Source organism: Schistocerca piceifrons, chromosome 4 (genome assembly GCF_021461385.2).
Source record: "Schistocerca piceifrons isolate TAMUIC-IGC-003096 chromosome 4, iqSchPice1.1, whole genome shotgun sequence".
In the NCBI taxonomy this organism is placed as follows: Eukaryota; Metazoa; Arthropoda; class Insecta; order Orthoptera; family Acrididae; genus Schistocerca; species Schistocerca piceifrons.
In genome coordinates, this window is record NC_060141.1 from 120,819,708 (window position 1) to 120,836,462 (window position 16,755).

The 16,755-nt window shown below is 44.7% G+C and overlaps 1 protein-coding gene across 1 annotated transcript in view; it reads left to right on the top strand.

The window, feature by feature from the left end:
* Window positions 1-16,755, top strand: part of LOC124795647 (pyrimidine-specific ribonucleoside hydrolase RihA-like) — a 118,208-nt gene that overhangs the window by 46,200 nt on the left and 55,253 nt on the right. Inside the window, exons 2-3 of the mRNA XM_047259720.1 lie at window positions 2,218-2,425; window positions 10,528-10,702. Of these exons, the coding sequence (XP_047115676.1) occupies window positions 2,218-2,425; window positions 10,528-10,702 (383 nt within the window). The remainder of the gene's footprint in view (window positions 1-2,217; window positions 2,426-10,527; window positions 10,703-16,755) is intronic.

Genomic DNA, 16,755 nt, shown 5'->3' on the forward strand with positions numbered 1-16,755 from the left:
AAATATCCACACAATATTTTTCTCTAGTAAATCTTCTCAGGTCAATGTTTATTGTCTGCAAGATAATTCCTCTATGAGTATGACTGCATAAAACACCAATATACTCTGTGTGAAATGGACATCTTCCATTAACCAATGTTTTCATTGCATCAATTACAGGTCCAATTAGGAAGATTTTGATTTCAATATTTTTTAATTACTAAAAAGCACAATGAGGTTCTTGATAATGCAGATCCCACCTTCTCACTTCTGCTGGCTGTAGGTTCAAACATGGCAGTGACCTGCACAGCTAAGTACCATTTTCACAGAAAACTACAATGCCACATTGTCGCAACTCCAAATGAAACAGAAAATAAAATTGTGCGTTCATTTGGAAATAAATGTAACATAAACACATTGAAATAATATTTTATAAGTATTTACTTGATGTAACTCACATGGGGAAGACATCAGTGTTGCTATCAATAATTGTAACAGCACAAAATGTAGAGGATAAAAATTGTTGTATGTGGAAATTCATCTTAAGGCTTCACTACTGTAAGCAAGTTAAACTGGATGTAGGTTACAGCAGTCATTGAGAGACAAAACGGCTTGCACAGGAGACCCCAGCCACAGACTAACATAAACAGTCACTACAGACACTGCTGTGGAAGTTATTATTGTTTGACTGTTGGAACAACACTAGCATTCTCGCGGTGAGAAAGCCAGCTGTAAGCTTGATGTTTGTTTTTACTTATATGTGTACTTAATTAAAGATATAATCACTATATTTTTGCATTCCAGTCATCAGTAAATTATCAAGAGATGCAAATTGATTGTGACATAAGCTACAGCTTATTCATGAAGAAATACTTTTGAATATGTGTACAGTAGCATCTAACTCAGCTGAATGCAATGTAATATAAACACAGCATTTTATGAAACTTCCTGGCAGATTAAAACTGTGTGCCCGACCGAGACTCGAACTCGGAACCTTTGCCTTTCGCGGGCAAGTGCTCTACCAACTGAGCTACCGAAGCTTCGGTAGCTCAGTTGGTAGAGCACTTGCCCGCAAAAGGCAAAGGTTCCGAGTTCGAGTCTCGGTCGGGCACACAGTTTTAATCTGCCAGGAAGTTTCATATCAGGGCACACTCCGCTGCAGAGTGAAAATCTCATTCTGGACAGCATTTTATGCTTGACAACTGTACATTTCTTCTGCTGGCTGTTCTTAGTATGATAGCCACCTTTTTTGATGTGGAGCTTTTTTGTTTGGAGTCTAATGATGCACACTTTTTTGCACTTTCTTACACTTCACTCTACTTTCTAATATACAAATATTTTTGTAAATGTAATTATTCTTTCTCTTCAAAAGATGGCTGTGTTGAAGTTCTTACTGTTTGCGCCTTAGAGGTAGCAAGAAATGGTTTCTTCTGTGTTGGGAAACTGTATTATCGCTTTTGACATTTAATTATCGTGTGTGTGTGGCCTTTTTTTTTCAGCTACAGTTATGGTTGCTTATTTGGTACATTAAATAACATAAGTATTGCATTCCATACAATTTTCCTACATGTCACATTCATTGATTTTGCTGTTAATGTAGTTAGCAAAACTTCACGTTGTTGGGTAGATATACAATGTCTTTCTGCAAAGATTAAGACAATCTTATATTTACTAGTCAGTTTTTGTTCTTAAAGGGGAAAAAAACATTCTTCAGTAAATATTTGTATGTTACAAATGCATTATAATTAAACTGTTCTGTAATGTAGTGTGTCATAACTCACAGGGTCCTCAGGAAACTAAAGAGGGACAAATGCTGTGTAATTTTTTAGCAACTGCCAATTTTTATTATACTTCATATGTTACTTTTTGTAAAAACTATGTTCCAAATCAATGTAAATGATACTATTTGCACTTACCTGATATCATATTCAGAAGTGTAGCTTACTGTCCGTTTGGAGCACTGCTGTCTCAGTGTATAACAAAAATGAACAGGAGTGTTGTGACTGCATGCATCAGACTTGGTCTAACATAGACAGCTGAATCAAACCAGTCTCCAAACTGAAGACCACAACAGCAACAACACCACCACCTTATGGTTATGACCGAATGTTGAAACACAACCCATGACTTGTAATTGATTATACAATGAAGAATTTCATCGCATTACATTGTGTTGTTTGCAATGGCCAGTAAAAATGCCATTCTGAAAACTGAGATGTGTGCTTGCACTCTTGTCAGGCTGGTGCGGCAGCTGCACCAGACAGATGGGCCAGTGCAGCTGGTGGTGGACACGGATGCCGGTGCTGACGATGCGGTGGCACTGCTGATAGCACTGGGCACACCAGGTGTCTCTGTGGAAGCCATTACCTGTGCCAATGGCAACACAATGCTTGACAACGTGGTCGCCAACGTCCTCAAGACATTAGACACCGCGGGCAGGCTCGATGTAAGTACACTTAGGCCAGTTCCTACAGCCCATCTTCCCAGCATACAGCAGAACTCTTGCTCAATGCAACCTGTCTTTGCTGCACAGGCAGGAAGTCCCACATTTGGTAGCAGAACTGCTGCCTGTCTGACTGTTCTCAATGTGGACCTTTTCATTTCCATAAAGTTTCTCACTCAGGGAGCAGTTGTAGTTGCTGCAAGTGTTGTAAATGTGAACAAATTCAAAATACAGAAAACAAAAGAATTGTTTCTACACAATATCTATTTCTGTCAATGACACCATGTTTGCACTTACTTTTTTTGGTTTCCAGTCCTCCAAGTAGTTTGATTAGGGCCATCACAACATCCTCTGCTATGCCAGCCTTTTCATCACAGAGTAGCACTTAAACATGATGTTTGCAATTACTCATTGGATGTATTCCAATCTATGTCTTCCCCTTCAGTTTTCACCCTCTACAGGTAACCCTAGTATCATGGAAGTTGTTCCCTGATGCCGTAACACATATTTTATCACCCTGTACCTTCTTCTAGACGCACATTCCTTTCTTCACCAGCAACACAGAGAAGCATCACATTTCTTATCAGTTCCCCAAATTGTCAACATCTTTCTACAGCTCTATGGCCTAAATACTGTGATTCTCTTCTTTTCCAATTTCCCCACCTTCCTTGATCCACATTGATCCAATGCTGTGCTCAGGATAAATATTCTCAGGAATATTTTCAATATGTTCATGCCAGTGTTTTATACTAGTTGATTACTTTTATCTGGGAATGCGGGAATGCTTTCTTTGCATGTGCTACTCTGCTTTTTATGTCCTCCTTGATTTTTCCTTTGCTTCCAGGCAAGAGAATTCCTTTATTTCATATACTTTGTGGTCTCCAATTTTAAGTTTATCAGCAATTTCATTTCTGCTACTCCTCATTACTCTTGTCTTTCTTCAGGTTACTATTACACTGTATTCTCTGCTCAGCAGACAGTTCATTTCATTCAGTATGTCACATAATTCTTCCTCACTTTCACTCACTCAGTATGTCAGGTAATTCTTTCTCACTTTCACCTAGGACATAAATGTGAACAGAGAATCTTATTCATTGATATTGTTTTACCCTGAATTTTAGACCCATTCCTAACCTATGTCTTATTTCCATCATTACTTCTTTGACGTATAAATTGAACTGTAGGAAGAAGGACTGCATGCCTCTCTTATATACTCTTTGATCGGGGCACTTCATTCTTGGTCTTCCATTCTAATTCTTCCGTCTTGATTCTGGTATATTACATGGCTTTCCCTACGGTTTACTCCCAATTTTCTCAGAATTTCGAACATCTTGTGCATTTTACGTGGTCAAACACTTGTGATATGTTGACAAATCCTATGAATGTCTCTTGATTTTTCTTAAATCTTGCTTCCATTATCACACACAGTGTCAGAACCGCAGCTCTAGTGCTAAACTGATCATCAGCCAGGAGCTCCGCAGTTTTCTTTTCTATTCTCCCATATAGTATTCTTGTCAGTAACTCGGTTGCATGAGACATTAAACTGGTTGTGCTCTAATATTCACACTTACCTGCCCCTATTATCTTTGGGATTTTGTAGATAACATTCTATCTGTCAGTATGTCATCAGGCTAACATATTCTACATGTCAACTTGAAAATTCACTTGATAGCTGTTTTTTTCAGTGATCTTAGAAATTCAGAATCAGTGTTATCTTTGCTTTCCTCCTGATTGGATCACAAGTCTTCCAAAGCTCTCTTAAACCCATACTCTAATATTGGTTCCCTTATGTCTTGTCTTACATTTCGACTCCCACTTTTTCTTCTATCGTTTCATCAGAAAGCTCCTCCACCTTGTGGAAGCCTTTGATGTATTTTTTCTCTTGACTGTGTTTAACAGTGGAATTCCTCTTGCATTTTTAATGTTGACACCCTTGCCTTTAATTTCATTGAAGGCTGTTATGACTTTTCTATATACTGAATTTCTCCTTCCAACAATCATTTTTCTTTGGTTTCTTTACATTTTTCCTGGAACCACCTGTTCAGCTGCTGTGATTGTACTTTTTAAAGACATCCTTTCTCTTCATATGAACTGTTTACTGTGGTCTGACAGCATTTACAGCCTCAGAAAATTTCAAACATACATCATCATTCCTCAGTACTTCAGCATTCCACTTTTTTCCATGTTGATTTCTCCAGATGATTCTCTTTAAAATTCAACCTACTCTTCATCCTTGCTAAATTGCAGTCTGAGTCTGTGTCTGTTAGTTGGTATGCCTTACAATCCATTATCTGATTTTGGAATCTCTTCATTACCATTGTGTAATACAGTTGGTATCTCCTCATGTTTCCAGGCCTTTTTCAAGCATTCCTGATCCTCTTCTGATTTTTGAAGAGTTATTCCATATAACTGACTGAAGTTACTGCAGAATTCTACTAGACTTTCTCCTCTCTCATTTCTACTACCAAGCCCATATTCTTCTGTAACTGTGTCTTCAGTTCCTTTTCCTATGACACTGCTCCAATCTCCCATGATAATTAGATATCATGCTACGTTACCTGTTCATTCCATTCATATTTTCTCTATCTCTTCTTCTGCTGCTTTTGGGATCAGCATGTACACCTCAAATAAGACTCCCAGGCTGGTCGCAAACCTGGTCAATGTTTATTGTATTTATGGTAGTTGCCATTATAATAGTGTTCACTCAGTTCCAAACAGCAATCATTTTCTTGCATGGATATGTGTGTTCCATGTTCATTTCAACACAATACATTTCTCATAATGCTGAGGGGTCAGGTTAATTTATATTTTTTAGCAAGAATTGGTTAGGTTTTGGTGATGATGTCTACCAAGAGTATAATGCCTAACTAGAGTCTCATACCAAATTTAGTGTTCATAGCTTTTACTCCAGGGTCAATCTCAATCTCAACCAAATGTCAATAAAACACTTACAATTTCCAAATTATTACCCAAAAGAGCACAAAACTCAGACTCCTGGCATGTCTAGTCATCCAGAATACAACAGCTCTATCAAACTGAGAGATCAGTATACAGTAAAGTTTAAATAATTGGAAAAATATTTTAAGTGGTCCTGCAAGGTGGGCAATGGCTTACTGATTGGCTGTGGCTGTAGAACACTCCTGTACTAATGGTCAAATAGGCATCGTATCCTCACAGGTAGACATTCAGCACTTAGTGACTGATATGGATCAAATGAAAAATCTTTGCTCTGAAAGACAACCAGGTTGAAGATATGAAGAAGGCACAGGGAGACACTCTGAGGCTACCACAAGATCAAGGAAAGAGCAAAACTGCATGTAGGTTCATTGTTGGCTTACTTATATTTACTTTTATATTTATCTTATATTCTATATTTATGCAGAAGAAAACCAACACACACACACACACACACACACACACACACACACACAACTCTTCATCAGAAGTCAGCACTCCTTCATTGGTACCAAGGGCACAGTCACATTGTCCCAACCACCATCAACCATTTGACATCCACTGCTCAATAAAGTCTTCCTTCAGACATCTTCAGGCATTGCAGTCTTCAGTTTGTTGCTTCTACCAAGTTTTCTAATGTCACCTACCAGCTTCTGCAGTAATCCATCTGCTCATCTTATACTGGTGCCACTGTCATGATTAGCTCAACATTTTGTGAGCTGCCAACATGACCCACTGCCATTCAATACACCCATAGCATGGGGCTGACCGTCAGGTGGTGGCACGATCAAACACCAGAAGACCACACCGTCATCAGTCCTGCACGTTCCGATGATGACCAATGCCACCTTGAGACACTGAAAAAATTATGTTCATACAGGTATAACCCCAGAGCAGAGCAGTCTCTCTCTCATTTCACTATTTTATTTCCGCATAGTAACTTGACTCTGCTCCCTGGACGCATTGTGATTTGTACTGTGGACATGGCCAGGCTTCGTACTCTAGACCTGTATGGAATAATGTAACTGTATTTGCATTAAAACGTTTAGAATTTCTTGCAGGTTCTTATTTGTGTGGTTAATTACAAAATGAGCAGTGACAGGAGCAACTGGACCTTTCACACGTTTCTTGCTGATTTGATGATGGCGATCAGTGCATTCCTGGAAGTTGTGCGTCAACATTTGCTGCAGCAGCAGCAGCTGGGAAGTCAGCAGCATTTGGAACTGCAACAGTAGGAACATATGGCATTGTTGGTCAGAGTACTAGCAAAGTCACACCAACTGCCAGCTCAAATTGGTGATCCCTGATGTCTCAGAATGTGTCCTATCAACTGATCCCTGATCTGTGCCACAAACTTCTTTTTTGTGTTCAGTACCTCCTCATTGGTTACATGATCTATCCATCTAACCTTCAGCATTCTTCCATAGCACCACATTTCAAAACCTTTTATTCTCTTCTTGTCTGAACTGTTTATCATCCACATTTCACTTCCATACAAAGATACATTCCAGACAAATACCTTCAGAAGCAACTTCCTAACACATAAATCTATATCCTGTATTAACAAATTTCTCTTATTCAGAAACGCATTTCTTGCCTTTGTAAATCTACATTTTATGTCCTCTCCACTTCTGCTGTTGTCAGTTATTTTGTTGCCCAAATAGCAAAACACTTTTAGTGTGTCATTTCCTAATTAACTCCACTCAGTTTTTGGCCTCACTTCATTTTGGGTGGGTAAGCAGCTTGTCTTGGCTACTGATGCATTCCAGTTTTGGATAGCAGCTGTGCTGCACCATTGCAAACTCGGTTCAGAGCGGCTGATAGTCTTCACCTCAAAGATGCTCAAAGTGGCACAATAGAATTATTCTCAAAGCAAGAAGGAGGCCCTTCCTATTATTTATGCAATCAAAAAGTTTCATGTATTTTTGTATGGTGCACAGTTTCGTCTTGCCACAGACCAAAAGCCATTAGCCTGTCTTTTTGGCACCGCTGCCCACTAGGCAGACAAGATCGCCCAAGGAATGCAATGATGGGCCATGTTCCTCAGTTGCTACCTTAATGATATTCACATCCAGCTGACAGCCCAGCACACCAACATGGATGCTCTTTCACATCTTCCTATGGGTCCCAACCATGGCTTCAACTGGGAGGAAGTTCTTTGCTTTTATCTTTATGAGAAAGCTCAAAAGGCAGAGGATGGTTTTGCTATTATGGGCTCTCATACCTCTCATAAAAGCAGTCTGGATCCTATTTCACAACATGTGCAGAAACACATACATTAGGGGCGGCCTGAAGATTTCCGGCCTTAGTTTCGGACCCTGTCCATGATTATTTTGTGTTGTGCCACAAACTGAGTCATCGATGGGATCATCATGTTGACGACAAAACATGCCTCGCCACAGGTAGTCATTCTTGGTTCCCTCCAGTGAAAAGTCCATTGGCTCTTACACCACAGTCACTGGGTGACTTCATGGACAAAGAAGCTTTCTTGCCTCTATGTCTACTGGCTGTGTGTCAAATAGGAAAAGAAACACTTAATTGCTGTGAATCCCAAGTGTACAGGTCATCTGGCTGCCCCAAGGCAATGTTACTCACTGTGGCCAGCACCTAGACAGCCATAGAAACAGGTCTATCAGTATTTTGTGTGCCCCTTCTTGGATGCACTTTGGTTGCTTATCATTGATGCTTACTCCCATTCCCCATACATTGTCAACCACTGTTCTGTGATGATGGAGTCTACTGTGTATGCCCACTCCTGGATCTTCTCTATTGAAGGTCTTCCTCTTACCCTGATGACAGAAAACAGGCCACAATTCACCTCTTAGACCTTTTAGCATTTTTGTTCCAAGTCTGGTATCCAATGTGTCAGGTGCCCCTGTTTAACACATAGATCAGTGGGGAAGCATAACATCTTATTCAGGTCTTCAATATTAAGATGAAGTAGTACATCAGAGACACTCCAGCAGAAGCCATGCTTATGCATTTTCTAAGTTCTACAGGGCTACTTCTATTAATGAGAAGGGCCCAGCAGAGTTGCTGCAGGGGTGCCTGCCATGCATGGTTCTTCACCTCTTACTGCTGAACCCTCAGCCGCTTCGTACACTTCCGCTGCTGCACTACACACTAGGGTCCCCCACCAGGGCTTCCACTTTTGGCCACCATGAGCAATGGATTCTGGCAGTCTTCACAGTCAGCAGGATCAGGGAGGTGACAGGCTGGTGGTCCACCAATGCAACCTCCTGCTGTCAACATCTAACCCTCCTCACTTGCCTCCATCCATTCAGGTTCCCTCACCTGGTCTTGCACTTTTGTCTGCAGTGAGCATTCATAAGAGTGAGCATACATAAGAGTGACAGGTTGTTGGGTCATTATCGCAACCAGTTATGCCCACAGGTGGTGGGTCGGACTCCAATGCCCCCACATGCGCCTTCCAATCCAACCACCTCTTGGAACCAGATTTTCTGTCCTATCCTCAGCCTCATGGAGCAGCTCCACTTTCTTTGGTTCTGCCGTTCTCCTGCACTGTACTCCCTCTGGTCCTCAGCCCCCTCATCTGCTGTCTATACCAGCCCCTTGCTGGATCATCAGCGGCTGGTATTGAACAAGGTTCTAGCATGGGCAGAGCTGCCAGGTGGACTGCAGGAGCCACCCCAGCATGTTCCCACTCCTGCCCCTGAGAAGCCGGACATTCACATGGCTCCCATCTGTGACAGCATTAGTGCTCCTGATGGCTGACATCATGCTGCAGGGCATCTGACCACAGCAGGATCACCACTAGGGTCACTTCCAGCCCTACCCTCCAGTTACTGCTAACAGGGCACTTCTGTCAGGGCCAAGGTTGGTGGTCTTGGTCTTTGAGGCCAAGAAGGCCACGGATGTTGCCTTCTTCTGTACCATGAGATAGGCCCCATTGTGGGGTAGCGAGGCCAGTGTCACACTGACTCACCTTCACTAACCCCCTTACCGCCCTCAAAGGGAGAGGACTGTGGCAACACGCTGTGTTACCACTCATCTTGTACCAGCGCCACTGCTGTGGCTGCAACATTTCTTGAGGTGCTGAGACAAGCCACCACTATTCAACTTGCTCGTACCAGCACCAGACAGCATGACACCACCCACAAGGCAGCAGCACGATAAAAAATCAAAATACCACACTGCCTCAAGTTCTATACGTGCCACTGATGGCCAATGCCACCTCAAGATACTGATCAACAAACTAATTTCATGTAATTCTGGAGTAGAGCAGTCTCTCTCTCATTTCACAATTATATTTCCTTGTAGCAGCTTCACTTTGCTTTTGGGTCATATTGTGATTTGCATTGTGGAATAGGTCTGGCTTTGTACTTTGGACTTTTTTATGTGGGTAATTATAGCACCTACCATTGCCTCAACCATTTATCATGTCTTAGAATCCCATGAATAACTTTCTTCATTCATGTAAAACCCATACATCAGATGCATGTTCCACAACCTCCATTCCATTCTCATTGTGGTCAATAATTACACCTTCCACTCCAGTTTTTCCCTGACATTTATTTCCCTGTCTCTTCTAATAATTCTCAATGTGTATCTGCTCATTTTTGAAAGATTTTCACTTTAAAAGTCCATATCTAATTGCCTTAAGTCAGAACTGGTAATGCACACTGATTATTAACTTTACAGTTCAGACATGAAAAAATCTCTTGGTGATTTTTACTCTTTGATCCTTTTCTTGCCATCCATTCAGTCGATTTCCTTGACTGTCATGAAAACACATTTCCATAACATGCTCCTATAGGGCTATAGTTAATGTGTACTATTTGGCTCATAGTGTGCATCATACATTATTTTATTCTTATTGCAATTGATGATCAAGCCTACTTCCAAATTTGTTCTATCATGTTGCACCACAATGATAAGACTATTAATGAAGAATGAACACATTGAGAATAAAACTGTACATATTAAAAAAGATTCATCTGATTTCGCTAAATAGTTCATGCAATATTAATGTATTATTTGCCAATCACAATCACAGTCTATCTTTTCCTCTTCCCCGCCTCTTGTCTTCACTCTCCTGGCTGCTCCTCTTTCTTATGATCCATGTGATAGTGAAGAATTACAATACACAGCTACAAACAAGCAGTCCTCCGTCATGGTTACTGTTGCAGATTCCAGTGTATGCGGGTGCCTCACAGTCTATTCTGGAGACACCTGAGTCAGACAACTACTTCGGCGAGGATGGGTTCGGTGACATCGAGTACCCAAATGCACCAGACCCTGCTGAGTACTTGCAGAAGGAGCATGCTGTTGACGCTCTTGTTAGGATAGTCTCAGAGAATCCAGGTAAGCTTATCATCCTTGTTCACTCAAGAACTTGAGAAATAGGATGTTGCCTGTCACTAGCGTTTCTGTTCTGAACAAGACAGTCACAGGATTAATCATCAACCAGATGATAAGTGAAACAGTGGGGAAAATTATTCACACTCTTTTCCTTTTCCAGCTTAATTAATTTACTCAGCAGCCATTTGATGTCCCATTATTACAAATGATATGTGTTGCATGAGTATCTGGTGTTATTATGATTGTACAGTTTCATTTACTTGGAGTTATTTACTGCTTTATTTGAATGTGATATAGCAGAATATAATAGCTAAACAGATTTTTTCCCATTTTGCAGAATAACTCATTGAGGATATAAAATAGGAAAAGGCTAATCTGTTAATTATGAGTAATATGTTACAATATTCCAGTTTCAAAAAGGTGATATGTTTCAGAAACCTATTCATTACTTGATAGGTTCTAAGTATGCCATGAGGCACACTGAAACCTCTGAAACATGAAAGCAAAAGGTAAGTATGTGAATGCTGAATTAGGACTGCTTATTACAGTTGAAAGCATCTGACTGACTACAGATACATGTGTCATTGTCATCATAGGGAAGTTAATACAAGTAGGCAAACCCAAAATGATGGTTGACAAATGACACTTTATTGACTGAGACTGCACAAGCTAAAAGCACATATTTACAATTCAATAGCCAGACTCAGATGGCTGGAAGCAAAGAATGTATGGGTAAGCGTTGTAGGGTTGCCGAATCCAATGATGCACGCTACACCACGTGTAATAAACGCTATTTTTATTTCTCGTAAGCACACATATACAGTTGTTTACATTCTGAATTCTCGGTACACGTCCGTACGCTTTCGCGCGCGACCACAGACTGGGGCAAAGAGCTTCCCAAAAACAAAGATATTAACCGCGACTTGGTCGATAGTCGCCACATTAGCCCCCCCCCCCCTAGAGTGTGGAGCACAACCATAAATATTGGGGCATACATGTAAAGGGAACACCCAGGGGGGAGGGAGAGGGTGTTTAATCAGAAACCATACCTTACATTACATTACATTAGTAATTGAAGTCTTCGAGCCAGCGAGGGGGGCGGATGGTCCTGCCTGACCGGGTGAATTCTCGTACAGCAGTTGAGGGATCTGGGGAGGGGATGGTGGTTGTGAGGGGCCAGGGTAGCGGATCTGAATGCCTGTGGCGGTACGTAGGACTTTGACCGTTGATGGGTCAGTACCAACAGGCAAGGGGACAGACTGGAGGAGATGAATGTGAGTTAAGTTGTCACTGGGGAAGCTGGCTTGTTCGTAGAAGATGTACACATTACCCGGCTGCATAACAAAAAACACATTAGAGCTGCAAATAAGATCTGTGTTGACATTCACTACCACTTCCTGATACGGGTTGACAGAATCTCCACACGAGTCGTCATCGGTGACATCACATGCTCTGAGGCTGGTCCCTGATACATCACTGAATCCTAACAGGGGAGAGGCGAGGGGCTGCCTGTAGGAGGGTAAGTCATCACACGCATCACTCTGCCTAGGAATGTCACACGCACCTGTAGCACTGTCACACGACTGGGAGTGGGGAACGTCACACGTGTGGGAATGGGCGTCGCTCATCCATGGACTGTCGGTAGATGCCTCATGCGAGGTGGGTGCAGCAGGGGATGGGGTCTGACTGGGAGGGGTATCGGGCAGTTCTCCCAGAGTCCATGCAGGTTTGAGGCGGCAGACGGATACCGTTTGAGGCGTGCTGTTAATGAGTACTTCGAACGTGTTGGTACGCCGTGATATGACTCTGTGCGGGCCCGTATATGGAGGTCTGAGTGCCGGTCGGATGGTGTCATCACGCACCATGACGTGAGTGCACGACGCCAAGTCCTTATGCAGAAATACGGGAGGGGGCGTGTGTGGTCGAGGAGGCGGCACGCGGATGTTAGCAATTAGCTCCTTGACCTGCCCGACGAATGTCGAGTCGCAGATTTGATCTGGAGGAAGTGAAGGCTCAACTAACTCTGCTGGGAGTGTGAGGGGTTCTCCATACAGTACCTCTGCCAGGGATGCACCAAGGTCCTCTTTGTACGCGGCCCGAACGCCTAACATTACCCATGGTAAGGCATCGGCCCACTCACCTCCGTGGCACATCAGGGAAGCTTTAAGCGTTCGGTGCCAGCGTTCCACAAGCCCATTGCTCTGGGGGTGGTATGCTGTAGTCCTAAATCGTTTCACCCCACACAGTTCACAAAGCTGTCGGAAAAGGGCAGACTCGAACTGGCGGCCCTGGTCGGTGGTGACAGAGACTGGGCAGCCGAAGCGCGAGATTCACATTAACAGCAGGGCTCGGGCCACTGCATCGGCTGTGATAGTAGTGAGAGGAATTACCTCTACCCAGCGGGTAAACCTGTCAATTGCGGACAGTATGTAACGGAAGGGGCCTGAGGGGGGTAAGGGCCCAACGATATCAATGTGTATGTGCTGGAATCTTCTTTTTGCCACATCGAACGTACCCATGGGGGGCTGTGCATGACGTCCTACTTTTGCGCGCTGACAAGCCACACATGCTTGTGCCCAACTGCGACACTGTTTTATCACCCCGGGCCAAACAAAACGTTCAGATACCAGACGTGCGGAGGCGCGAATGCCAGGGTGTGCCAAGTCGTGGATACTATTAAATATGTCCTGGCGGAGAGGTGCAGGAATCACCGGGCGTATGCGTCCTGTTGAAATGTCGCACCAGATGGGTGATGAAAACCCAGGAAGTGTCCGTAACTCTAGTTTGAGTCCTGTTTTGATATCGGAACGCAATGCTGCGAGTTCAGTATCCTCTGTCTGCAATTTAGGGAGCTCACTGAGGTCCAGTTGTGAAGATAAAACCGACACCCGAGACAGAAAATCAGCGACGACATTGTCTGCGCCTCTGACGTAACGTATGTCATTCATAAACTGACATATAAGGTCCATATGCCTAAAACGTCCCGGGGATGAGTCCTTACCTGGATTACGGAAAGCGTAAACCAATGGCTCATGGTCGGTAAATACCACGAGATGGCGACCTTCGATATCGTCTTGGAAATATTTGATAGCAGCGTAAATAGCAAACAGTTCCCGGTCGAAGGTCGACCATTTACGTTGGGAAGCGGTCAGTTTGTGGGAGAAAAATCTGAGCGGCTGTACAACAGAACCCACGGATTGCTGAAGTACTGCCCCCACTGCTGTATCACTTGCGTCTGTAGTAAGCGAGATGGGAGCATCAGGAATGGGGTGAGCAAGCGTAACAGCTGTCTGTAAGGCTGACTTTAGATTATCAAATGCGCGACGCATATCTGGAGTCCACGTGACCGCCCGAGACCCTGATGTGTTTTTTCCTGCGAGGGCATCCGTCAGTGGGGCTTGTATGTCGGCAGCGCGGGGAATATGTTTACGGTAGTAATTTACCGTTCCAAGGAAGCGGCGGAGGCCCGTACTAATGGCACCGTACTAATGGCCTCCACCCGTTCAGTTAGGGGGCGGATGCCGTCGCCCGAAACTCTGTGGCCCAGAAAAGTGACACTGGTGCGGCGGAGTTGTGACTTAGTATTGTTTACTGCGATACCGTTTGCTTTTAATAGTTGGAGCACTGTATTTAAATGTTGTTCATGTTCCTCGAGGGAGGAAGAAAAAATTAACAAGTCGTCCAGGTACGCATATGCAAAGTCCAGTTTTCCAACCAGCGAGTCGATGAACCGTTGCCACATCTGTGCAGCATTTTTAAGGCCGAATGGCATAAACAAATACTCGAACAACCCGAACAGGGTGATGATAGCGGTCTTTTCAACGTCCTCAGGTGCTATTGGCAGTTGGTGGTACGCCTTATGACAATCGACTACACTGAAAATTTGTGCCCCATGCAGCTGGGAAGCAAAGTCTTGAATATTTGGGACGGGATAATTATCTAAAATTGTTCTGGCGTTAAGCGCCCGATAGTCACCGCAGAGGCGGAAAGTGTCATCTTTCTTAGGCACCAAATGAATGGGTGACGACCAACAACTAGAAGAAGGGCGGATAGTCTTATTATCTAAAAGTTCCTGAACAATAGCTTTGGCGTGTTTAAGTTTTTCCGTATTTAAACGCCTAGCCTTTGCACGTACCGGTGGGCCTTCTGTGGTATTTATTCTGTGGACAGTACCGTTATTGATCGCGAACACCGATGGGGATGCTGGACCAGCACCCGTTGCACTGTGACTAACCTGTAATGCACACGTGTGTGTGTGTCCAAGGCCGGCAGTTCAGCAGCAGTGGCGGTGATCCACTGGTAGTCCTTGTCGAAGAGCTCGGTGGGGTACCTGGTAGCGTCGCGGGTACAGCTTCCGTCCGGCAGTAGAAATGTCACGCAGCGTCGGCTGCAGGTGCGAGGAAGTGGTGCGGGGGTTGGGGGCGTGGCCGTGTGCGACAGCTGGGCGGTCTGCTTACGCGCGTCCGTGAGCTTGGCTTGCACGGCGGCGATGCGTAAGCGGAGGGCCCCATTGCTGTCCCGAAGTTCGTCGTTGTGTGATCTAAGAGAAAGCACTGCAAAAGCAGTTTCCGCTAGCTCACACAGCAGAATGGCGCTTTCGGATGAGAGGGGTAAGATATCTGAACCGGTGGTACGGTCTCCCGAGTTAAAGGTTAGTGTACCTCGTTGTAGGTCGGGTGACAGTGCGTGGGCTAAGAGAAAATCTACCCCAAGCACGGGTTCATCCACATCCGCGATAACGAAAGTCCACTGTAAGGGCGTATTAATGTCCTGCAGTTTAAGGCTTAAATTCGTTATTACATGAGAGCGGATCAGGGAATTATTGGCGGCTCGAAGCGGGGGGCAAGGCTGAAGCTCGAATTTAATACCTGCGGACAAAGGTATCACACTAACCTCGGCCCCCGTGTCGACTAGAAATGAAAGGCAAGACACTGCATCTTTCACGTACAAGCGTCCTGGCGCGTGAGGAGAAGAAGTATTTAGTGATAGGCGTCTGTGCGGTTCAACGCGGCCCGTAGCGCCTGAATTGAGTCGTGTTATTGGTTTGGGAACGCGCATGGAGAACGACAGTTCTTAGCCGCGTCGCCAAAGCGGGAGTGGAAATAACACCAAGTGGGGCGGCGCGTGGCGTCGCCCGTCGTGCTGGTTGAGGTCGAAGCGGCAGTGGAGGGGGACTTGTTTGTAGTTCCCTCCGATGGCGACGCTGCAGTAGTGCTGGTAGGAGAGGAGTTACTGCGGCGGTTGCCAGGCGGTGTTGGCTCCGCGCGCATGCGTGGAGCGAGTCGTGCGCACTCTGTACTGCAGGATGGGAACTGCCGCGCAGGTGTGCCAACCCCTGAGGCCTGAGGGCACCCTGGGGGGGCATGCGGGGGGGGCAGAATGTTGTAAACCTGGTCTGCGATCTTCAGTTTGGCATCTAGTGGGGCCGAAGTTACATGTAGAAGGTGAAGTTGAACTTGCGGGGGAAGTTTCAGCAGCCAGATGATCCAAAGGGTAATGTCCGGCATGTGATGCGTGTCAATCATAGCGCGGAGATGACGCCAGAGTTGCGACGGGGACCTGGATCCCAGCGATTCCTGACTGATGAGGCGGATAGCTTCCTCTGTCGATGTGGATAGTCGCTCGAGGATGGTGCGTCGGGCGAACGCATATTTGTCCATAGCGGGGGGCGAAGCCACAATGTCGCAGATCAGATCCAGTTCGTCATGGAGGTGACACAGTAAGCATAGGAACTTCGAATTGTCGTCGGCGACGCCGTGTAGCTGCAGGACGTGGTCGACCAAGGTAAACCATGTGCGTGGGTGATCCTTGCGAAGGGGTGGTAGCTTCGGCCAATGGGTGGGAAAGTCTTGACATAAATGTTTATCAGAAACTGTCTCTCCCTGTCCATAGTTCTGCAACGTAATTGTCTCGGGTGCAGTAGCGGTGCACCAGCTTCCGCCACTGTCAGTGGCACGCGGCACGGTAGGCGCGGCTGGCTCGACCTTGGTCGAGAAATCAACGAATCGAGCGGTCGACGGAGTAACGCCGACGGGCGTAGAATGGACCGGCGCGGT